Source organism: Platalea leucorodia (genome assembly GCF_965183815.1).
Source record: "Platalea leucorodia genome assembly, chromosome: 5".
Taxonomy (NCBI): domain Eukaryota; kingdom Metazoa; phylum Chordata; class Aves; order Pelecaniformes; family Threskiornithidae; genus Platalea; species Platalea leucorodia.
In genome coordinates, this window is record NC_138827.1 from 74,924,285 (window position 1) to 74,950,323 (window position 26,039).

A 26,039-nucleotide genomic window follows, 5' to 3' on the forward strand; every position below is an offset into this window, starting at 1 on the left:
CAACAAAGAGGATAGATACAGAGATACAGATGGAGGGGAAAAAATGGCTCCCAAATATAAAGAAACACTTGTTGACAGATCCTGTTCACAGCAGGTCTTCATGGAAGAGCTCAGACTGAGAGTGAAACCACCATGCAAGGCATAGACAAAAGGCTCTGTGTTTTCATACACTTCATCTCCTTTTTTTTTTTTTTTTTTGCTAGCTCATCCCTTTAAAAGAGACTTAAAGCAAAGCTAAACCGAGGTTAAAACTTTGTATCAAAGGCAAACAGTTAATGCAAAATGACAGTGAACTGGTTTAAAAATTGGCCGTTGATAAAAAAGGAAATGATCTGTCAAGTGTGACTTTGAAGAAACACGGTTTTCCTTCTCCACTTTATTTCATTTTATGCCATAGAGTTTGTGTGGTCTAACAAATGAAAATGTTGGTATGAACCATGCCAAACTTGAATCAAAAACCCTAGGGCTCAGACACATGCTAAATCACTGCAGCTTGATACACGGCCATTTACTGGCTGAAACTGTGACAAATGCAGAATAATCTGGCCCTTTTTGTCAGAGAAGGCTGTACCCTGTATTTGCTGCAGACAACGAAGGTGAATATTGGCATTTCCCATGGCTCAGCTGATGTGCGGGACCCTGCTCACGGGCCTCACATGCTCCCGTGTTTCCTCTGATTCCCAAATCAAAACTTTTTCTAATGCCTCCAGACAACAACGATCTTGTGTAAAGAGAAATTGTTTTGGTTGATGCGACGAAGCAGCCTCAGACCAAAAGGAAGACAAGTACTTTAAGCATTTCATATCCAGGGAACACAGGGAATAATGTCTTTGCATCCTTCTTCACTAGACTAAGAGTCATGTCTGCTTATTTTGTTTCTATCTATCTACATTACTGCAAGTAACTCTAACAATACTGGTAAAAGCTGCCCTTAACTGATACGATCATTTTCTCTGAACTGCATGTTGGACAAACCCACTGTACAATATACAATATTGTCTAAATGAACATATTATTTATTTTGTAGCTTTTAAATCAGTTTTATTTACAACAGGTCCTAGAGTACAGCTCACACACAGTAGTTAAGCTCTGGCAGTACTGATGTCAAGTTGCTAACACATTTGCAAATTACATTTCTAAGTCATAGAAAATGAAAGAAAAAAATGACTTTAAAATAACTGTTTTATCTCTCGGTATAAGGATCACAGAACAAATTTGCAGGTGGCTGTAAAACCCAGCCAAGGGCGCTCCCCAGGGAGCCCCGGCGCCGCCAGCGCGTTGAGCGCTGCGGTGCGGGGACACAAGCAGTGGCGAATGGTCTGACACACACACGGCTGCGCAGTTCAGTTACTCTCTGTGGCGGGGCTCAAGGCAGCTCCGCGCTTCTTAATGGCCCCACTCCTCTTCCCGTTCACTAACTCCCTCTTCTTCCTCTGGAAATGCCGAATCATTCTGACTCTTCAGATGCTTAATCCCTGAAAATACAGAAGTCATGGTTAAAGTTGTGTTAGCTCGTGTCGGACATTTTTTTCCTGGAGGAAGAAACAAACAAAAACCCAAGCTCATGGAATGGGTTTTTTAATGCCCATACTGACTCCCTTTTTCACAAACCTCTTAGTTCAAACAGTAGTACAGTGTATTTCTGTATAATACAGAAATATTTTCTTCCTTGAATATTGGCTCTTAGGAAATTTATCATGTTTTGTCGGAAAAACTGCTGAAAGACACCTTGTAGAACAGAAGAGTATTTGCTTCTCTTTTTTTCCTTGGTGCTCTTTCATCAGATTAGAGTTGCCCATCTCAAATAGGTTAAAACTTTTCAATAATTCCCACAGTAGACATGGGATTTCACCTTGAACCTCTTTCTGAGATTGATCTGCTGAAGGTCATTGCTCACACGGACCCAGTGCCCTGTGGTCACAGCTTCCCATGTGCTCCAGAGATGTTGTCCAGCGTGTGTCCCCATAGTCTGTACACGACCTACAGAGCAAAGAGAGCATTGCACTCGACAGAGAGGGAACTGCTGGAGCCAAAGCAGTGACAAAGCTGAATCATTTATCACAGGAAGAGTGTATTCTGTTGACCTTTAAATACCACATGGGGATGGATGAAAAGGGTAAACACTTATCACAGGATATTTGGAAGTTTAGGTTTGAAGAAAGTTGTGAAGTTCCTGCTGCCAGCTGGTTTCAGCCAGCAAGTGAAGTAGGCTCTATGAAAATCAATCAAATTACGAAGTTATTTTCCCTGTCCCATGTTCAGTACAAGCAAACAGGCCTCAATGAATGGGCCTAATCCCATCTTCTCAGCTCCACCTTGGTGTGATAGAAGAATTCAAGCTAAAAAAGGAAGCAAAATCAAGCTAAAAAGATGACAGAGAAGAGAGACCAGAGAGCAAGGGTTGTTATTTTCAAAAAATCTAAACAGCAAATGCACGAGATTAGTTTCTGGGTTCCCTAGTTTTTAGCACAAACAGTTGTAGTGGGAACATAACTGTTAGTCAAAAACATGTGATTTCAACAAAATGTAAGCCTGAATTAAGTTTTCTGATGTCATTACTGTCATAACAGGAAAACATTTTTGGTTTCATTACAGATCATACATAGTTCTACTCACTATTTCTAACTGTCAGAAAAAAACCTTCCCTTATGCATCAATTCCTCTGTTTGTTGAGGAGAAATTGCACCCCAGTTACTTCAGATAACCACAGCTGGATAATCAAACACCCCACTGTCATAGCACTTGCAGAGGCACAATTTTCAAAAAGGGGTGCGCCCTCAAGGCATACAGGGCAAGATCCAGATTTACCTCAAATTGTGAGGAAGGGGAATTGCTGGTGTATGTCCAAGAGTTGTGGCCCCAGCGTCACTTAACCTGGAGGTTTCTACGTTTCACTAAGTCCACACCACTCCAAAATATGGGATAGTTTTTTTCCAAATATGCTACTTGAAAAAAATGTCAACATAAGTTATTCTAGTTCAACAAAGCTACAAATACCTGAAAACAGTATCTTACAATTGGTCTTACAACAGGAGTACAGCCTGCTCCACATCCAACAGGAGCCCATCACTGCTCTGTGCTGGGCTCTCGGCTCCTCTCTTTTTTTTTTTTCCCCACACAGCACTTGCTTCCTAGGGAAACTGTTTTTCAGACATAAAACAAGCAAATAAATTAATGCTCACAAGCCACAGCACTTGTAAGTGTGCCCTGCAAAATCAAACCATTTCCAATTAAGTAACTGTGACACATGAAGAAACACTTAGGGTGCTCAGCTACCACCAAGGTGGCCTCTTCAGCAATGCTCTTTCTTTAGTAAGACAAACACTTTAAATATGATTTCACCTAACTGTAGGTTAATGGACATTCATTTTAAAATGATATAGTGTTTGTAGGGCAAATTTTTCTCCTGTTGTTTATCTCTGGACTTACAGAGTCATTTCGTTCACATTCACAGTACCCATCTAACAGCTACTATTCAGTACTTCAGAATGTATTGGTTTTTAGGGTGTTTTTCAAAGATGAAAAAGGGAAAGTTATGGACAGAAAAGAGGGCGTGTGATATACAGTTAGTATGGTGAAGCTTCATGTAGGAGTGAAGACTTTTGGCTATGTGGTTTAATTGCAATATTCAATGTGAAAATTGCAGGAAATGGAAAGGAATGACATCAATGAACATTACCCATTGATTTTCACCTAGCAGGCAACTATCAATCTTATTTAATGATTTTTTTTTTTTCACAACCGCCGTTTTACAGCGTGCCTTCACCTCTGCCTGTCATTTAATGCCATGGTGTCGTTTGGAAGCAAAGATTCACAGGGTTTTCTGCACTGACCAATAAGTGCACAAGACCTGATATTATTCATAAGCCTCAAGATGTTCTGACAACATCAGGTTGTCAGAATTAACTGACCATATATGTGGCATTATGAAATAAGACAGCTGCACAACGAAATAAGGTAGCAATCGACGTACAGGTAAGGAAATTCCTGTCAGTAGCATATGAACGTACATGTCAGAAAAGGCTGCTGGCTTTCCTAAAAAGACACATTTCATCCACAAAGCGTCAGACCGTTACAGTGCAAAAAAGAAGTCTGGGGTCATAAAAATGCTTAGTTAAATGACAGCAATCATTCTCTTAGATTAAAAGCGTATCTAGCCACGTGACACGGCAGTAACCCGCAGCGGCTGCCAAGGGTGGTCAGAAGGCGTTGGAGCTGGGCATGCCCAGGAGCACACTGGTGCATTCATCCACATTCATCCTGCTCAGCTAAAACAATTCAAGAGAAGAGGCCGTTACAGCGGCTCTCCAGTGTCACTGCAGCAGGGTTATTCAAGCTGTGTGCCCTGCCCTTTGTCGATACGAAGCGAGTCATAAGCAGGTAGCGAGGTGGAGCTCTATCCACAGGTATTTTTTTCTAAGCAAGTTGGATCTATTCATACCCATGATCTTTGTTTAGTAATATCTAAATTGTTTGCTGAAAGGTTATATTCTGGCTAGAGATGGAGTGAAAACTTATTACTCAGGTCACCCCAACCATTTTTACAGCTGCTACTATGATAACATTCATTTCTTAGAAAGGATATTTCCTTCTCATCTTTTCAATCTTCATGCACCAGTAACACAGTTCAGCTTTCTCAAATAATAATCAAGAGGCACCAGAACACTGTTGTTTGGGGGTTGTTTCTATCCATCAATACAGCACTGTAGTAAAGATGTGCAACAAATACCGACTCTAAGATTTTACTCATAGAAAAAAAAAAAACCAAACAAAGCCAGGATATTTTGGGGGGGATACATGGGGGATATTTTAGAAGATACTTTTGTACGTACAGCAGATCCAAGTTCAAAACATCAAGTTAGCGGTTCCACGTAAAGTACACAAGCTTCATAATGTTAGTTGCAAACAGGGAGGCCTGCAAATGCTGCTCCGCAGAGCTATCCTGTCTCAGCAATGTCCTGTATTCCAGGCAGTGGGTAACACTGAATTTCTGGGCACCTTCTCCCTCCTGAAGCACTGTGCCTGTACTGTCCTGATGCCCTTTCATTTTCTCTCATTGCTCTGTCCCCCAGCCCCGGTTGCCCTGCCCTGTCCTGATCTCCCCTTGCATGCTGAGGTGGCTCATGGGGTCCGAGCCATCCCGCTGACCCCGCCGGTCCCCAGTCCCCGCTGGCCCTTCTGCCTGGGGCTGGGGCTCTGTGCCTGACCCGACTGCTGCTCTGCAACGTCACACCCTGGCTGGGGCCTTGCTCTTCACCCGAGATCTCTGACAGCAAAAACTCCTTCCAGCCCAAAGGCTGCTCCTTCTCACGACTCCCTAACAGCGATTTCATAGCCACAGGTTGTTCAAACGCTGTATTCTGCCTTAAAACAAAGCCTGTCTGAACACTGCCTCTTGGTTTCTTTTTCTCTTCCCCCCCCCCCCCCCGCTCCTTTTTATGCTTCTAAATTCAGCCGGACAAGAATTGTTTTTCCTCAAAGGGCTCATATTTCACTGCAGGTAATTCAATCCAATTAATGGTGATGAAGAAACCCTTAATGCCAAGTCATATTCAGCAGCCATGCACTAATACACTTTGAACTGGTAATTCTTTTTAGATGAAGTCACTGCCTCAAAGCATATTTCTAGATTACTTATAAATTATGAGCGCAAATGGGACAACTTTCTGGCATTTTTGCAATCACATAATAACATCTATGCTGTTTATTCAACAGCTGCCTTTTTGCTTCTCTCCATCTGACCAAAGCACCAGATTAGAAGGCTAAGCAGTGTCACAAGATATGAAATAACTGAGTGTTCCTGAATTAAATATCTCCTGGAAAAAAAAAAAAAATTATTCGAGTAATTAAGACAGCTCCCCATCTCAAGTAATAAAGGCAGTTCCCCATCCTATTTAACACTTCTTTCTTCATGCCGCTTCACTGCCCAAGGAACAGTGTTGACATTTACCAAACTCGGGATTGAAGTCTGATTGGCAATTTGAATTCCCTAAAGTTTGAAGGGTTATTTAGTTTTATGATTTGGAGCTGATCCTCTCTCTATCAAAAACACATTTCCAGATTTTCAGAAAGCAGAGAAAGGCAAAGCTGAGCCACAGACAAAGCAGCCTGATTTTCAGAGTTTCAGAACTCTTGAAATTATCAAGGAAACAAACCTGGCCAAAGAGGATAACAGCCAAATAAAATGTCTACTTTATGCCAATCCTAAATGAAATATGTTCTGGTTCCCCCAGCAAAAATGAGAATATCAAAACAAAGATCATTTATTCATGCCACTAAACAGGAAAAAGAACTTTTCTTTTTTATGGAATGTTTTGTTTTGAATTTATCAGTCAAATATGTTTTGACTTCTCTGAAACTCCTTCCTTATCTTTATTTTTTTTCCAACTGGAATGAATTTTTTAATTAAAAAAAAAACAGCAGAAAAAACCCAAAGCTAATGTCATGAAAAACACCATCCACCACAGGTCTCTGGCTAAGTTGAATTCAGTGGGAGGCAGTTGTGAAGGTGACAGAGCCCAGAAGATCTATCAGGTCTTCAGTGGCAGCCTTCTCCAAGCACAGGATTGGCCCATACTGATACAGAAGAACAAGTAGCTGTGTCAGAAGACCAGCCTGGTGCAGCAGGGACCCATTGCCTGAGCTCCAATGCCAAAAAGACTATGTGTACAGCGGATGAAAGTGGAGACAAGGTAAAAATGAGGTATAGAAAAAAATACAGGCCCACAATACAGGGATAGCATTAGGAAGGCTCAAGGTCAGCTTCAGTTGAAACTAGCAAAGGATGTCAGGGGCTATAGGAAGAGTTTCTTCTCCTACCTTCACAGTAAAAGAAAAACAAGGAAAATGTGGGCCTCCAGCTGAGTGAGGTGAGCGAGCTAGACATAGACAAGGTTGAGGTGCTCAATACCAAGGCAAAGGCCTTGGTCTGGACTGAGAAAGTCTACCAGGCCCTTGTGCTGACAGACACAGGAGAGGAAAGGTTGAGTCAGGGATCGCTTGAGAAATCTTGACCTGCAGAAGTCCATGGGGCTGGTGGGCTGCAAGGGTGCAGAGGGACCAGCTGGTGTCAGTGCGAGGCCATTCTCTGTCATCTTTGAAGGGTTGTGGAACCAGGAGAGGTTCTCAATTACTCACTTTGCATTAGGCTGTGCCTGCAATACTATATTTGCCCCCCGTACAAGATGTTGATAGATTTGTTTAAATCCAGTGGAGGTCACCAAGGTGGTCAGAGGACATGACCTGTGAAGAGGGGCTGAGGGACCTGGGCTTGCTCAGCCAGAAGGGGCAACTTTTGGGCACCTAACAGCAGCCTGCCTGTACCTACAGGGAGGTTACCCAGAAGATGGAACCAGGCTCTTTAAGGAGATGTCTGGTCATGAATTGGAAGAGAGGATATTCTGACTGGATATAAGAAAGAAATTATTTCACTGAGTATATTTAAGCACCAGTGTGTTTTCCCAGAGAGTCTGTGAAGTCTCTCTCCTAGGAGGTTTTCATTACTGGACTGGACAAAGCCTTGAGCAACCTGGTTACATTTGGTGCTGATTCTGCTTTGTGCATCATGTTGGACTATATGCTTTCCCGAGGTTCCTCACAGCCTAAATGGCTATATGATTTTATGAAATCAAAACTCAGTTAATCCATCTTATAGTTTATAAAACTGTATAAACATTAACTGTGTGACTGAAGGCTACATTTTGACCCAGGTGAGAGCTTCAAATGCCTCCTTTCCCTGGAACAGAGTTGAAGCGTCTAATTGCACCAGTCAGACTGATCTCAGGAACAAGGTTTCTTTTCGCTTCTTAAAACCATGGGGCCAGACTAAATCAGCATTTCAGTACTGATTTTGGGAAACCTACAAACTCATAATTAGGTTATGTGGTCCATTGTGATATATATAAACATATATGTGACCTATATATACATATACGTGAGCTATATATGTTTGTATTTGTTCCCAAATACAAGGGATGAAAACAATGGGATTAAGGGGTTGCATTGGACCAAGTGCTACTGTATTTCCAAAATCAAGGAACATGAAGCATCTCTTGCATGTGACAGACAGATCTGCAGACAAAATCGCACATAGAAATCACACCCCAGTGTGCACTGGGGTGCATAGAAATGTCAAAGAAAAGAATTTCATTTACCGAGAGGGAGGCATAGGAGCAGGCTGTCCTCCAGAGCAAGTCCTAGCACACTTGCTGCCTGCTGCTGAAAAAGTGCATCTTTCCGCCAGGGTTTCAGAGCTGGATCATCTCTCTCGGTTACTCTCTGCTGGTGCATGGTGCCTGAGGACTGCTGACTGTCATTGTAGTTAAAAGATTATGCTCACTGCCTGCAGATGTAACAGGTTTAAAACCCATGTACTCTGGTAATATAAACAAAGCCTATGCACTCTTGTTACAGAAGGAATTGCTTTCTTACTTAGCTAGGCATATGCATCATGGAAGTAACACAGACTCTCAACACTTCCCAAGATGTTTTGCCAGACGTTTCCAGAAGCATCGGCTGCTCCATGTGAGGAAACGTGCTCCCTTCTGCTGGTCAGTGTTAGCGGGAGAGCAGTGAGGCTCTCCCTGCGACAGGCTCTGCGGTACAGCTCACCTGGGCACCCTGCCCAGCCCAAGGCACAGTCCCCTGCTCCAAGGAGCTCTCTGCTGTGAAAAGCACGAAAGGCTTTCTGCTGTTACCACCCCCAGCAGAAACTGAGGACCGTCAGAGCCCACAGGAGCAGCTGCCTGGCAGAAACCTCCTTCTACAGGAGCCGAGCAGTTATTAAACGCTGTTCCTCTCTGTGACTTTCATCAGTTCAACAGAATACAGCTTAACCAGCCTCCATTCTCAGCATTTTCTGCTTCATAAAAGTTTAGAAAAAGCAGGCTTAGTAATCTTCAAACATTCATTGTCAGGTGCACACCAACTACATTTCTGTATTTATTTAAATGTAAGAATACATGTCTTGTCTTCCCTCTGCCTCATTTGGTGAAGGTATCAGATACACAGCTGTCACTATTAGTCATGGAAAACCTCAAAGCTTACCCCATGGACACACACTGGAAACACACATCCTAGGTACTTTGACCTTCTTGATTAAAAATTCAGTTATTTGGCCGGAAAAAAATAATTCCTACTATATATTTGTTTTGTTTTGTTTTAAACAGCTGAAATACAGAAGAGTATATACTCCATGCAAAAGCAGGAGAGTAAAGCAGTAAGGAAAATGTTACAGTTTCCCAAATGTCTATTTTGAGCTTTCTCATGTTTCCTCTTTGCATAAATGACCTGCTATCTACTTTCCTCATCTGTACAATCAGTTCCTGAGATCTTTAATCCATTTTTACTTAATTGGTTGGTTTAGATAAGCTCTCCTTGCATACAAGTCAGAGTTCAGTGCATAAGCTTTTGTTAGTAACCCCTTAAAAAACATAACCCCCATCCTTAACCCTACTTGTCTCCCCAGCTGCTGTCCAACGCTTCCTTCTACCATCCAGCTCATCAAAAATGATGCTCACTGTCTCCACCTTACCTTTTTTATTTTCTTTTTTTTCCCTCTCACTACATCCTCCACTTCCTTTGATCAAGTTGTCCTTGAACTCAGCCTGAAAGCTTTCTGGCAAAAATGCCTAGTGATCTCCGTCTTCATCTTTTCCACCTTGTTGTTGTCTTTGCCTCTGATACTTCTTTGCCCTGGTTCTTCTTTCCTCTGTTTGTAACGCTTTTTCCCTTGCCACCCTCTGAAGGTCTTTTTCCCCTCACTCCAGCCTCTGAGGATGGGTGGCAGAGGCTGCAAGTTTTCTTCTACAGTACTCCCTGTCTTCAACAGCGTACTTCTCAAATACAGAAATAATAAGCACCTTTATAAGGGCTCTGATGGAAGGAGATTGTTCTTCTGTCCAAATTAAAACTCTAGAGCGCATCTTTGGCAGAACCTTGCAGAAGTCTAAGCCATCATCTCAAAGTGGTCAAAATCAAGCTCTTGAACTCCAGTCCTTTCCAGAATGATTTTTTCATTTACTGTGGACAATACCATCATTTTTTTCCTGACATTCAGGCTTACACATTTCTGATCTCCACTCTTCTCTAGATCACCAAATCCAATTTTCATCCAAGTCTTGCTTGCATTTTTTTTTTTGCTTAATGTGTCCGATATGGTCTTGAGCATTTATCCAGTGAAAACATTCATGGAAACTCTCCTTATCCTGGTGTCTTCACTACTACCGCATCTCCTTCTCTAGGCTTTATAAACATACCTTTGCTCCTGTATTCAGCATTCTGCAGTTACAATCACCTGAATCATTTCCCTGATCACTTCCTATGCCACCACTGAGCAACTCACTTTCCCTCTTGAGTTCCCTCCCCTACTCCCTCCAAGATATTTCAGACTAATGGTGGGTATTTATGCTTTCAAGGAAAATTAAGTTTCTTCACATATTATTAGCACCACCCGCTCTCGTCTCAAATCAGGAACTGATAGAGCTTTGGCACTCCATTTGCTAGACTTTTAAATGAGCATTTTCATCCTTTCTCCCACGTTGTCCTGAATGCTGGAGAGATACAACTATCAGCCTCTATAGCCACTTCCAAATCCTCCTCAAAATTCTCAGTTAGGGAATTTGAGAAACAACTTGAGAACATTTCGTTTGCCAGCATGCTGAGAGAAAGACCGTCACATTCCTTCCTAACACTCTGTATCCATTCCTGGGTTTGATTGATGCACCCCAGCTGAGAGTTCCCTGGTGCAACAACCAACTTCTGTTAAAAGGACAAGAGGAAACAGCCTCAAGTTGCGCCAGGAGAGGTGTAGATTGGATATCAGGAAAAATTTCTTCACTGAAAGGGTTGTCAGTCATTGGAAGAGGCTGCCCAGCGAAGTGGTTGAGTCATCATCCCTGGAGGTATTTGAAAGATGTGTAGATGTGGTGCTTAGGGACGTGGTTTAGTGGTGGACTTGGCAGTGCTAGGTTAATGGTTGGACTTAATGATCTCAAAGGTCTCTTCCAACCTAAATGATTCTATGATTCTATGTTTAAGCAAGGATTAATGCAGCATAGTCCTGATCCCTGATGTGAGTTCCTGGGTGCTATGTTAACATCAGTACAATATGACAAGAACTGTGGCATACAGCGATCAGTGGGGGATTACTGAGTACGAACCAAGAGCTAGACCATGACAGGTATTTGTATGCAAACACAAAATGTGTTTTATATACCTTTCCTTGTGTTTCTTCATTCCCACCTGTAAGAATGGCTTCAGTCTGCCAACCTGGCAGCAATTATTTCATCTGCTGTTGCTCATGTTCATAAATCATGCCAGATCACCTGTGGCAGGAGGCTAGCCCTGCTTCCAAGCAGACCCAGCACAGGAGCAGCAGCCCAGCCTCTCTGAGGGTGGCAGCCCTAGTGTGTTCCAAGGCAGCCCCTCTCTTGGGTGGTCCCTGAGCCACCAGTGGTCCAAAGAACATCAAAAAGTAATCATCTGTGAAGTGATGACAGCAATAAAACACACAGACCCAGACCTTTGCAATTCCCATGTGTGTGAGTTAGCAAACAGAAAAAACATGAGGGAGAGAAGACAAATTAAAAGTAAATGTACGTAGAAAATTTTGCTTTATAGATGTGGGCAACTGTGAACAGTCTGCTTGTTGCAGTGTTTGAAAGTTTCCTAAAAGTTAGGTTGTTCTTTTTTGAGAAAGACTGAAAGATGGTGCTCTGTGGAACTATCTCAAAGGACTCTGAGCTGTACTTGTGCCTGTAAGCTTTTGTTAACCAAGGTTTCATGGCAAAGTAATAGTAATCACTTGAAGCTTGATAAATGACATGCAAAGGTCTGCCCTTACTCCTGTGGTCAACGAGTCTGAACACAACAAGGTCTTTTGTTATTACAGAGGGCTTGGTCCTGCTCCTCCAGAAGTTAATGAGACTTTCCTTACTGTTTTCAAAGAAAGAAGGGTCAGCTTTTGTAATTGATCTTAATTTGCATTTCTAAAGAAGAAATAACTTCAAACAGCTACTGTTTATTTACACTGAATGTATGTGTAATACTATAAATTAACGCTGTATGTGGCTTTAAAGTTTGAGGTATGAGATAAACAAAGTGACACAGAAAATTGGCACACTAGGTATTCTCAAAACTCCTGTTTAGATTATCCAAGGAAAAGTGAAATCAGGCTGTCACTCTGTCCTTTACAGCTGATGGAGTCTTCAAAGGCCAGCACACATGGTGGGCCTTCAACGTTTAGAATAAAAAGAATCTGAAGCACCAGTGTGGCAGTTTAAACTATGTTGACATTTTAGCAATCTATAAATCAGCAAAAAAACTTGTGTGCTGCATTATTTTATACCTAAGCTCAGGCTGAGGAGGAGAAAAAAATTTTGATGTGGCTGTTATGATTATGAGACCAAGATATTATTCAGTCATGCAATTTAATCTCCTTTTTTTCTCTAATGTGCATCACTTTCACAAGTGCTGATGACTAAATCAAAACAAATGATCTGAAGCATTGGCAAGTATGATGGGTTTATGAAGGTCACATATCTGATCTGGAGCAAATCAGACCATCAGCATATCCAGCAGGTCACCATGGCCTCATAAATGTTTGTGAATGAACATTCGGATACCAAGCAACAAGGATTGACTAATTTTGTAAATGTCTGCTGGTTGTTACTAACTCTTCTCTTAGCTCCAGCCAAGCAATATTCAGTCCTCATGGTTAGCCTTTTAAATGACAAATTTTAGGGCTCATGCTACTTTCTCCACAGTTAAAAGTCTCAGTGTTAAACTATCACGATGAAAGACTGTATGAGAGCAGCAAAATTCATGTTGCAAATGTCTGGCTGCTTTCCATTTTGTTCTCTCACAGAGCACTTTCCACTCCATTTTTCCCTCTCAGAAGTCACTTGAAGCAGCACTGGCTCCATAAGACTAGCATGAAGCAGCTGCTTCAGCACAGAAAAGCTTTTGTCCGTCCTCCACAGGCTGGCCAGAACATGCACCGGAGACAGAGATCAGCTTTGCTGTGGCTGGAGGGACTGCATCTCCCACTTACAGTAGCCAAAAGAGTAAACAGAGAGGCTTTTGTCACCCCAGGCAACTTCTGCTAGTATGTAAACATCTCATTTTGCTGGTTCCTTCCTTTCCTCGCTAGCCCTCGAACTGCAGAAGTCAGCCAGTCTTCAGAGTTCAAATGAACAGCAGAAGGCACTGCAGTCAGCTAAGTGGATGTTTCAGCCTGTAACAATCTCAGCCCAACGTTAATTCACCCTTTGGAAAGCCAGAAAATATTTCTCAGCGGATTCTGTGGAGGATGGCTCTTGGTCAAATACCTCAACAACAACTTGAGCAGAAAAACATGCAGCGATGACTTCCATATTGGTAGTGAAGCCGGACAGGACTGCAAGGCTCTCCTCCTGCACAGCTCAGGTGTGCTGGTCTGGCTGGGCGGCTGGAGGCTGCAACCAGGAGAGGATTAAAGCTTTTCAGCTGACATTTTTTCATCCCAATTCTTCAGAGTTCAGAGATAGGCTCAGAGATCTTGATAAGTGTGCTTGAATTCAACCAACACAGGCAGATCTTCAAAGGTGCTGTGCTCTGATGGGCCCTAGGAAGCTCGGTAGATGATCAGAATCACCCCTCAGAAAGCAGCTGTCTGGATGCCAAGTTTTACTGGGCAATATGTTTATTTGCTGGAATTGCTGAACGCTCACTTTTAACACCAGTACTATTTGCAGTCAGGCAGCTGTCTGTCTAACTGTAGATCAAAATCACAGGACCAGCTGAATTGTTCCCTTATGTCAAAGGATTACAGTAATTCCATGAAACAGAGGACCACATTTTCAAACCTGAATCAGCTACTCCATAACAGAAGCCAATAGCTCTGCTACTCTCACAAAATAAGTACTAGAACTCACTGGCCTTAAAAGTTTATGAGTAGCATTTTCTAAGCATGGCTTCTTTAAATTAAAACATCTTACATTTTTCCCAGGCAACTTCTGTCATTCTTATAATTCACCACATGCTGCTCCAGGTTAGTTACTCTTTTTCCAGTTTGAGACACTCTGTAGGCTGACTACCTTAAAATAAGCCATGAGGGAAAAAGCAGGAAATAGGTTTTACAGCTAGAAAATCACATCGGTCAGGACTTGGGAAAGCTGATGCTCAACACAATATGAAATTACGTTCAATATTTCAACTGCAGCGTGTAAGTCTGTTTAGAGAGAGGGAAAAGCCAAATATTAATTAGATAGTCTGCTATGTACAAAATAAAACGTTATCATCCTACCTGCCATAAGTAAAGGAAGGGAAAGGTTAAAGACAATTAGATAAATCTTAACTTTCATAAGAAGTCTTAACTTCTGCATTCTGAAATATAAGCCATTATTCAACATAAATTATGGATCAAGTGTAGAATTAGGTTGAAGGGTGTGCTTTATGCCAGAGATACAATAAAAAATAAATAAAAAATAAATAATAATAGTGGTCCTTTCCTAGCCTTAAGATCAATGAGCATTTACAAAAGTGATCCTCCTCTTGTCTACAGGAACAAATGCTTTGCTCACAGGTGCTATTCCTTTTGCTGAAGATAAAAAAAAAAAAAAAAAAGTTCTGTTCCCAATATGTTAATATATAAAATGCTTTATATGTGAGAAAGGAAATTGAGTCTCATACCAATGTAATTTCCTCTAATCTCTTCCTGCCAGTAGTGGCAACCAACAAAATTTTCTCTTTTTTATTTTTCCTTCAACAGTTCCTAATGGGAAATCTCTGACCTGCTCCCCTGGCCACTTCTCTTACTACAGCATAGTTATTCAAGCCTTTATCATTTCTAATGAAAATTAGAAATGTATTCTTCTCCAAAACTGCTGTTGAGGCTGCACAAACCAGTCTTCAAGGCAAATGCATAAGCATTTCTAAGGGATTTTACTTCAGCAATTAATTCTTGCGGAAAATACTGTATCAGAGAACCTGAACTGAAGGAGTTTGAGCTGTTTGGATGTTAGGTGGGCTGAGACTTGCACCCAGTTGGGATGTGAGGTAGTTAGGGCTGCCATGATATGGAAAAGTACACTGTGACAGAATAGTAGCATGGCTTTTTTTTCATGCCATATGTTTTAACTTCAAATTAAATTGCTTCCATTTGAATGGCAACTTCCATTAGGGTTTAAAAAATTTATTGGCCAGCAGAGGTCTATTTATGGTGGGGCAGATGAAGCAGTATGCCGTTGCTGAAAAATCCGCGATGAAGCTGGTGTGTGGCACTGGTGGTGCCTCAGATGCTGAGGAGGGCTGCGGCAGCCGACCCAGAGCAAGGCAAACTCACTGCACGCTGCTGTTCTGGCAGCGCACGCGATAGAAGCAAAGTGAAAAAGGAAACTGCTGCTTAACTGCAAACTTTTGAGCAGTAAGAACAAAGTGTAGCATTTTTGCCTACGCTTTGCTTACAGTAATTCACTCCTCAATCAAAAGAAATATGTGATAGAAACTCCAATTAGTAAAGCAGGGGAATGAAATCTTATACAGCAAAATTACCTCTGTGTGTGTGGCAGAACCACTAACAACAATAACAATCATCTTTTCACTCCCCAGCCTGGCCCCTCCACAAACCGTTTTTTGGAGAAGATAATTTTGTAGGTTCCCTTCTAAAAAAAAAAAAAAAAAAAAAAAACAAACCAAACCAAAAAACCAGCAGTGTCAAAAATAAATGCACATAAATAAAAGAGAATAGGTCCATTTCCTTTGTGAAAACAAATATTTGTCTCACCATAATTTTCTGTTTGGTTGGATCTCTGGATGGCAAGGAAGGGGTTTTTTTTTAATCTCAGGGACATTTACAAATGGAGACTTTAATCATGTGAGTAGGGTTCTCATCCTGATCAGCTCTGTTTGTACTGCTCAGGCAAGACTTTCAGCTGCAATACAGCTGCAGTTCACACCCCCTTTGGGCAGGTAAGGTTTACTCAGACAGTTTCTCTGCAAACCTTAACTAACCCATGTGGGAAGAAATGTTTTTATGTCCTAAATACGCATAGAATTCTGTTAACTATAAAAGGTAAGCTTAAAAAGTAGTGTATGAGGAATATGGGGACATAGATACTTCTGCAATATTGAACACCACAGCAAATTTGAGGAGACATGAGACACATAAGACCCCATCCAGATTGGCTGTACCAGGTATTTGACAGCTGTGACTGGACTATCATACAAGGACCAGCAGTTAAATTTAGGTCCAGTCACAGGTCAAATGTAGACAGAATCTGGGATCAGATTTCACCAAGATTTCAATTATGGCCCCTTTTGCTAGAAAATGTAATTGGAAATGCTCATCCTTAGTTACACGGGGCCAGTGCCACCACAGTCTCACTAGTTTTGGCCATGCTGCCTGGCAAATGTTTTTGCTCAATGCAGAATTAATTGTTAAACATCGGGGAGGTTTTGTTTTGGATTTAAGTGCAAAAATGTGTGATTCTCCCCCTTATTGTAATAATGATAAACCCTGTAAAAAGGTAACATGGTCAAAGCCATCCTTGCTTCACCTCTGCTTCCTAGGTCCTTATTTCCCTTGTTTGTGCTCACTGCTGTGGCGCCATAAGAACTGTCCCTGGGGGATGTCCAAGGGCAGCCGGGGTTTGTAGCTAAGCACAGATGCCCCCCTACCTTTAGGTACTTTAATATTGAATGCACTTGCCTGTGATTCCTTACACGGTCAGCAGAGAGAAAGGGACTGCCAGGGCTTGATTCTTCACTTGGCAGCCTATAACAAGCCCAGGGTAACTCCATGCCTGACTTGGTTTAAGCAGGATGGATTCAGGCCAGAGTATTTATAAAAATGACAGTAGCAGACTTCAATAGCTGAATATTTGTACTTGCTTGGAGCCTTACAATTTTTGTTTGCTTGTAACTAGAAAAAAACCTGAAATATCGCAGTTTCCTTTATGAGGAAAAAAAAATTCACTAAAACATTTAATGTTAGCAGTACCAAAACATTTAGTTTTGCCTAGTTTGTTAAACATAAAAATCTAGATATGCTATAGGAAAATTAATTAAATTTTTTATACAAGTTCAAAACACAAAGGAAATGAAATTTTTTGCATTCAAGACCTTACTGAAAATGCTTTACGAAACATTTTCATCTCCAGAACTTCACAAGCCGTTTCCGAGCAGCTGTATTTCAGTTTTCTTTAGGCATTCTTATCTGACTTCAACATTAGTGGACAACATTATCCAGCTGCTTTCTTTTTCCTGGACAACTGCACTGTGGCTCTACTTTTTTATATTTTGGTTGACATGGAGATTTTTCTGAGGTCATGAAACCTAAACAGATGAGAAAAAACTTACTGACACATCCTGAGGGGAGAGAACCCTTGACAGAGAAGGGGAGGCTGTAATACTGAGAAGCAGAAGCCTGAGTACATGGTGGGGTGAATGAAGTCCTGTGTGTAACGACTGAACAGCTTTTGCTGTTTCACAGCTTCTTCTGTTTCACCCCCAGGCCTGGCATGGTACCCTGAGCATTCTGTTCTGTTTATATTCTGGATCTGTATTTTCTGGTTTTGTTATTCTTTTTGTGGCTATTATTTCTTACCGTGGTCTGGGGCAGATAGAGCGCAAGATCTGTTAGTGGCACATTTAAATTTCTTGCTGAATACTCTGTGCAGCCTGAGATTTTTAAGGTGTGGATAAAAAGCTTTCCAGTGAGTTGCACTTTTTAAAATGAAGACAGGAGCAAAATCTTTGCTGGTCAGCCAAAAATCCAAGGCAGTGTTTCTCTGTCATACTTCCATGTGCTGTATGGCTTTCACTTTTAATTAATCCAGTCTGTTTGGTTCTGTCAGAAGTCTATAAGCTTCTCTGTTAATTTGCTGATGAATCCCCTACTGAGTTATAATTATAATCTTCATTGTGAACCTTCTTGCGATGACAAAGGAGATAGGATTTTGGCATCAGCATAACCTGACATCAGTAATATTGTAAACGTTAGAATGAGCTCTTCTTTTCTTTTAAGTATTTTATAAACACCTTCAAAATTACAAAAACATTGTGATGATTAAACAAGTGATTGATAGGTCAGTGTTTACATTAAATTACCCCCATCGCAGTTGCTTGATGGGTGGCATATGAATAGCAGGCAATTACCATTTTCTTTATATTACAGGTACTGTAGCTGTGGTCCTTACATCCAAGCAGGCATCTGTCAGGAAGAATAAGCCTTTTCAGTTTTCACCACCTCAGTGCCTGTGAACTGCTGAGATCATCTCAAGCAGCTGGGATCCATTTCAGAAGACTGAAGCTGAAGGTGGCTTGAATCCTTCCCCTCTCCCTCTGCAGCAGGCATTTCACGCTAACCAAAGCAAAGCCTACAATATGAGTTACGAATCAAGTCAGCTTAACTGCCTAGGAGCACCGGAGTATTTCTGGAAGATCAGAGCCAGTCCTTCTTCTGGTTGTATTAACACTCCCTGGCGCTGGAGAGGTTTTTCTCATGTTAAGAGCTAATTTATTTGGGGCTTGCAGCCTGCCCTAATCCTAATTTTTGATTCTGAGATATTTTCACCTAGGACACAGTATCGCCCAGACAAACTGACATTTAAAGAGCTCTCTTACAGAAGTAGGGAACGTACTACCATAAAATAAGAGGTCATCCATCAGACTGAAAGGTGAAATTCTTATATGGGCAGCTGCAGGATGAAGTTTTTACTGTGCTTGTCTTTACCATGATATGAAAGGTTTACATTTCACAAATGGCAAGTAAAACAGCTATTGAATCACAGAATTGCTGAGGCTGGAAGGTACCTCCAGGGATTGTCTAGTCCAATCCCCTGCTCGACGCAGGGTCAGCTGGAGCAAGTTGTCCAGGACTGTATGCAGTCAGATTTTTAATATCTCCAAGGATGGAGATGCCACAAGGTTTCTAGGCAGTGTTTGACCACTCTCACAGAAGAAAAAAAAAAAAAAAAAAAAAAAAAATCTTATATTTAAGTTGAATTTCCTGTATTTCAATTTGTGCACATTGACTCTTGTCCTCTCATTGCATACAAGCTCCTAATTTTCTGGCACAGTGTAGCCAAGGGAACCGTGCCTATCATTACTGTTTCATAAGGCATAACTGTATTTAAACATAAAATTGCATCTCTAGTCTAGAAAGTAACTGCGTAGAAGAGGCAGTGTGGATGGTGGATAAATTTCCCTAATTTTCAATACTGTTCCCAGAGTTCGACATAGACTTTTCCAAAGAATCCATGCTCCTGACTCCTAAATGTATGCTGGCCCCTGAGAACCGAGGTCTTGTAGGCTGCAGCTAAAGAAACACACTAAAAAGTGCCAGGAGGCAGCTCTGGGCACTGACCTACCGCTGGCTGCACTGACGGACCGTTAACCATGTACCCAGTTTTGTCTGTGCCAACTGGCTCTTGCCCAGAAAATTCCCAGCTTGGCTCAGGCACAGGCCAGAGATCATTTCCACTGGGTATTTTGGATGACACCCCCCCCATGGTTTGGGAACATAAAAAGGTCTGCAGCATGGATGTGAGCTGTGTGGAGCCAGCTGGCCTCAGGAGAGAATCAAATCCTTGTGCAGATGTAGCTGTAGGACCTTACACGGCTGAGCATTTTGCAACTTGTCTGCCTTGTTCTCCTAAAAAATACACTCTTAGGACAAGAAAAGCATGGCGAGTTCCTTTCTCTCATATAACCGTTTCATGGGTTTTAAATACGATCAAAAACATTGGTGTTGACCTTGTGCCCAACTATGGCTCTTCAGACTGAGTAACTGATACACCCCGTGTGATCTCTCATCATTTCTACCTACTTAACTTCACTATCGTGTCTGAGACTATACAAATATTTTCATGTGCTGAAATCTCAGACACACCGGGCTGCTCTGAAGGACCAGGGATAGCACAGCTCCTCATAGGTTGGCGCAGCCACTTGTGGAGGCTGAGATTTGATATCAAAGCTGGAGAATATACACCGCGAGGTCCTGCAGCACACAGCAACCTCCAAACAGAGACCCCAGGCTTACATGGGGTCCTCACCAATCTGAAACTGAAGTGGGAGACCAGCCTGGGCAGCGAGGTGGCCTTGTCCACCAGCCAGGCAGGCAGCCTGGCAAGGTGCTAGGGGTCCGAGGGGCATGGGGAGCTTGGCCCCATGGAGCTGGGCTGCCTCAGCAGCCAACCAGCAGTGAATCAGCAGTGAACCAGCAGGTGCTGTTTGCCTGCTAGCTGGGGCTTCTGCTGGAAAGTCCATCCAGATGCAAGCTGATGCCTTTAACCCTTGAGAGATGGCTGGCGGTCTGTTAGGTCCCACCACTGCAAGCAGCAGGAAGGGGAGGAAGCAGGTACCCCTGTTAGTCCTAACCAGGGGCTGAACTGTGCCCACGTACACTTGCTGGTCAGGGGGCAAGTGGGAAGGAGGACTCTTGCCCCCTGGGATCTGGGAAAACAAAGTGACCCTTTCCCACACAACACCAAATCAGGGACATCTGGTGGGGAACAGTTCTCTACAGTGACTTCAACGGGAGGTAGAAAACAGCATCGCTTTGCTGCAAGGAACAATTTTCACAGAGTAAGGGTACAATTCCTTTGAATCAAGGGAGACAAAAAACCCATAGTAGTTTATGTTGTTTTGCACAATAGTATAGGTGGGTTTCCCCACCCCTAAAAAAACCCACAAAACAATTTTGTATGTAATGCTTATGCACAACCAGGGCGCTTCTCTGTTACGTAAATTCATCAAACCTGAAGTCCTAGCTTAGACATCAGAAGGGGTCTGGGACAGTGTCTCTGCACTGATCTTTTTGGAGAGGAGAAAAGAGAAGATGAAAACAGTGAAAGGTTTATTTTGACATTCTTATAATATTTTAAATTTGAAATGTTTTCAATTTAACTTGTTAAGCTTACTGACAACTGAAACCCCACCAAATTCTTATATTTAAGTTTTTTCGGATTGCTGGCAAATTAAAACCCAATATTAAGGAATCAGTTATTCAATGTAAAATGCAGTCACCACAAACTATTTGCATTACAGTAGATACAACCGGTCTTGCTTTGCAGTTGCCATGGGCAGCAAAACATCAGGGGCAAAATCTTTAGTGGCTCTTTATTGTGTGAGTGACTTGAGCTTGTGAGAAACCTACCTCTTCTGGTTTGCCTAAGGCATCGGAATACCCCAGAGCCAGCATCCAGTACAACCAGAATGTAATTACACCATGGAAGCACACTATCTAGCACTCGTATTAACAGTCAGAGCCTGAAACAAGTATTACTCTCAATTTTTCTGGAAAGCACGAACGGTAATCTAGGAGAAAAGGTATAAATTTAATCAATTTCATTGTGGAAAATATAGACAAAGTACAGAAAAGGTAGACTCTTCTCTAAAGGCTTAGACACGTTTGTATCAGAGTCATAGATTCTGTAAAAATGAGTTTTAACACTATTCTTACTTTTGATTTTGCTAGGAATGTGTTTGAAGAAAAGTCAGGCTCTAACCCCTCCAGGGATTTGGGGAAAACCGCTAGCATACAGGTGAAATGTAGTAATAACCTAACAGATTTTAGTTGGAAATTATAAACTGCAGTCCGACTTCAATATAATTGCACTCCTTCTCTTATAACCTTACTTGCCTATTTCCAAAAGTTTTCAGCGTGCTGCTTTAGAAAAAAGCATTTAGTAATTCACCAGAACTAGTGGTGAGGAACTACACCTACGTGTCACCAGGGGGAGCTTGCATGCTAAAAATGCCATTGACCTTTTTTTTTTTTAATAACTCGGCTTTCTTGGGGATCGCAAGGAGACTGAAAACTGAATTTGCATAATTTCTCCTCATTCCTGAATGAAAAGGAAAAAAGGAAAAACCTGCTGCCTACCTTTCCCTTTGGAGGTGAAGGCTAGGCTGTGGGTACGCTGCTATTCTGGGATACAGGCAATGGCTTGCTCTGCCACCCCGGTCATTCAGCCCGGCTCTTCAGCAGCGTTTTCACTGCCTCCAGCTCGTCTCCATTCAACTGGCCTCACCTTTCTTGAGTGTAATGTCTCAAACTGGACACAGTCCCAGCTAAGCTGGGTAGAAGTGTGTGGGTTTCCTTTGTCTTACCAGCTGTTCTCCAGGTACAAGTGCAGGTCTGGTGTGTCCTGTGTCCCTGTCACCCAGAACGGTGCCATTCCAGCAAGCAGCCCACAAACCTGCACTGTTTCCAGGGTTTACCAGACACGTGTTTACATGTACTTCTTGCTGTGCACACAACATATGCAGTGAAGTTGCCCCTTGAGCTGAGAGCAAGCATTTTAGGTTCCTTTTTTTACTTCTGAGTGGTCATTAGATCTCACAATTCCTTTAAATGTATTCTTAAAATTAGTTACTCTGTAGATTGCTCTGAGCCTGCTGACAATCTTCTCTGGCTATAAAAGACCCATGGAATAACATTGGTTCATAGGTTGGGTGAGCTGAGTTTTCAGGTTGAGAAAAACCTGAAAAATCCTCCCACTGTTGCAAGAAAAATTACCAGCTACACCAGATGAGAGCTTTTTAAGCAACGTCCTTCTGGCCCGTGCAGCTCACAGGAAAATGAATCCCTTTTCAGATCCATATGCTTGCTGCAGTATTTCCTGTGTTTTTCTGGTCACATTCACACACATAATTCATGTGAGTGTTTGGTCCTAGCTGCGGGCCTGAAAGGATGTGGTTGAAATCTTCAGGCTGCTCATGTTCTTGTCCCCATGCCAAAGCTCTGGTGGATGGTTTTGGGAACTCTGTGTTCCTGCTAAACTGGGCAATGTCGCATCCCAAGGGGTGAAGGAAGGGAGAAATTATGGAGGGGAGGAGAACCACATGGCCTTCTTCAGAAAATTTTTGCTTTTCAATAAATTCAGACTAATAGGCATCCACTTCAAAAGGAAAAAAAAAATCAAATCATAAAAAAAGCAGACGACATCCCTACCACAAGAAACCCAACACAGATGGTCCCCAAGAATCAGAAGCAAGTTTTCTCTTAGCCTTGTTTTGGTCTAACCGCAGAAATAAGGACCATGTTTTTCAGAGACAGAGATATCACAAAGCGAACATACTACTTGGACATTTACTTGGGTCAGAGTGAAATCTGATGATAGAAAGTAAAATAACTAATATCAAGCTACTGCCCCTGGAAGAGCAGTTTGTGGGCAGGAGCTGCTCTCGAGGAAATTATTGCTTTTTTCAAACCTCCGAGCCATGATCCCAGGTGAAGCGAGTGTGGGTGGTGGGAGCTCTGCTGATGGGCTGCGAGCCTGCACCTACTTACGCATGCTCACAAGGACGAGCACAGTTGATGGAGTCTTAGCTGAAAGGTCGTGGGATGATTTTGCTGTACCAGTCACTGCTCAATGCATGGTTGTGCCATTCCTGCTATACAAATTCACTATGAACCTCGAGCTTGCCTGTAGCATGTCGTGCTGTCTTTGGACAGCTTTGCCTTTTGGGGGTGGAGATTTTTATAAACAAAGTTAGACTTTGTGGAGAGGAGACATTAATAGACATAGAGGAACTGTAGAAATACGCAGTTAGATACAAATGCGGGGAAGGCCTTTGTTTTAAGGGTAAATTAAATGAGACATGATCCTGCATGCTATGGAGGCTTTTTGGAAAAATACTACTTAGAGAGGTACCTCTGTACTTATACGTGTGTACTTGTCATTATACTGTATTTATCTCTATCTCCAGAAGACCTCAATATAAAACTGAGTGAGCTCCGCCACTGTCTCACTGCATGCCAGACCCCCCAGCGGTGCCGTAGGAGGAGCATGCTTTCCCCAGTGGGGCTGATTCGTGGCACAGAGCCGAGGAGGGGTGAGGACCTGACAAATACACTTTCCCCTGCTGTACACACGATCTTGCAGCTCCTGTGCAGGAGCCCAGATGTCAAACACTGAACAGGAGCAGCAGTGGGAGTAGGCAGAGCCTGCTCCCAAGTAATTTAGGCCCTCATTTAGTCATCTTGCTTGGGATCAAATTCAGGATTTTAAATGCTTGAGAAGAAACAAAGGGGCAATTATTATTTATTACAACAGGACTTGCTGGAGTCAGTGTCTGCATGTGGCTTGCTTGTTAACCTCCAGTATAGAACATACAGCTACAGCCAGGAAATAAAATTTAATGCCCCACCAAATGACTGGCTTCATAAGAACCTTACATCTTCTCCTACAAAAATATTATCTTTTCTGCAAAAGCTGTTTCAATCCAGAGCGCAACACTGCCAAAATCTTTGGAATTTCACTATAAATATGTCTTATGATATAAAGTAACCAGAACAACACATGTTGCCCTTCCTGGGCTTTCTACTTTATATTTTTGAATAAGTACTAAGTCTCCCACATTCTCTTTCTATAATATTTTACAGTGTTATCTCTTAAAAGGTTGACTTTTTAATGTCATCTGTTACAGCTTAGAAGCAATTAATAATACTATGATGTTTACACTGCTCTGTATTTAGTACAGCAATGCTTAATAACACTATTTTCAAGTCATAAATGCTGTTTCATGGACATTTGTAAGATTACTCTTCTATCATAAAAATAAAGTCGTATCCTTAAAAAGAGACCAGTTTAGTATTCATTGCATGAAGATTAGAAAGAACTATCAGTTATGTGGACTCCATGCTGAACCGAATGAAGTCAGTGGAAATACTCCCCTAGACTTCGGTCCATGTTGGATCAGGCCCTTAAACCACACATGGTAATTTAGAGACCGATATTAGTGCTCGGCACAATCTTATCTTTTTCACACGCCAGGTAATAGTGGCAGATGACAAGTTATAACACAAACATCCCAGTTTTGCTGTAGAGCAGATGTCAAGCTTAATCTCCGCTGAACACCTCAGTCTCTCTAACAGTACTGTGGTATTTATTACAGCCAAAGCCAGAGCCATTTTGAAGCAGAAGCCGCCAGCTGTGTGAAATGAAACGTATTCAAAGCTGCCAACGCTCAGAAATTAAATACAGACTGCGGCGGCATCTGCCAACTTTTTGGGCAGTAGCAGAACAGTGGCAGCCAACTGAACTTGAGGTGGCATCAACCTAATGTATCCCATTCACCAACTCAGTGATTCACTAATTAATTTAGCTCAATTTTTTTTTAAATTGTATCTACTGTCATCATACTACTGTACAAGTCTGAGGAAGGAGAGAAGAGGGTAGAGAAAGTGAGAAAAAGAGCCCAAGCACTGGAAGGTATCATCTTGAAAAAGAACAGTACCATAGCCAGGAAATTTGTTCAAGGTCATACTACATTAAGTGGTGTGGCTGCACCGAGGTGCAGTGTGACTAAGATGTGGGTGAGAATGGTATACAAATGAAGAGAAGAACTAGTTTTGAAACCGAAGCTGCACCTTTCTTTTGTGACCTGGTTAGGCAAAAGGGAAAAATGTAATGATAACAGACTGCAGCATAATTTTCTTTTCCCAGTGCTTCAGGAGATCGTGGCAGTTGTGGACTTCCACCCGTGAAACTAAGTGCACTGATGGCGATTTGTCACATCACAACACATGAACAAACAAGAGCAGCGCACGCAAATGTTGAGGCAGAGCTTTGCTTTCTGTTACCCAAGAAACAACATACTGAGATAGATCTTCTACCTAAAAGGAATGGATTGAAGAATGGGTGTCACGAGGCTAAAGAAAAGATGCAGCTCCAGGCACACCGCAGCTCTGCTAAGGAATTAGAGCAGCCCCCACCTCGGGGATTGCTTCAGCTACTGGAAGGTGCCTGCTTTTGTGGAGCAGTCCTAGCCACCCACCCAGTATTTATTGCAGCCCTTTAGCCCACTGGCAAAGCAAGGAGGTCCGAAATACACATTCAGGACTGAAAGGATAGTGCAAATTATCTTCTCCTGTTCTGGCCTCGTGGCTCATGTGCAGCACAATCATGTTAAAAAAAATGGTAAGTGTTTTGTCATCATTGGAGGGATTGGGAAAATGTAATACCCTGAGCCAAAGTGACTTACCCACATAAGAAAAGTCTGACTGAGCACCAGCTCAATCTGTGGATTTTGACAAACCTGGGCTTGACGTT

General features: G+C 42.2%; 1 protein-coding gene across 1 annotated transcript in view; it reads right to left on the minus strand.

Moving 5' to 3' along the window:
• Positions 1-1,386: 1,386 nt before the first annotated feature.
• PPP1R1C (protein phosphatase 1 regulatory inhibitor subunit 1C) overlaps positions 1,387-26,039 on the minus strand; it is a gene marked incomplete at both ends in the record, with an annotated part of 54,837 nt that continues 30,184 nt past the window's right edge. Inside the window, 1 exon segment of the mRNA XM_082313270.1 lies at positions 1,387-1,475. Coding sequence (XP_082169396.1) covers positions 1,387-1,475 — 89 coding nt within the window.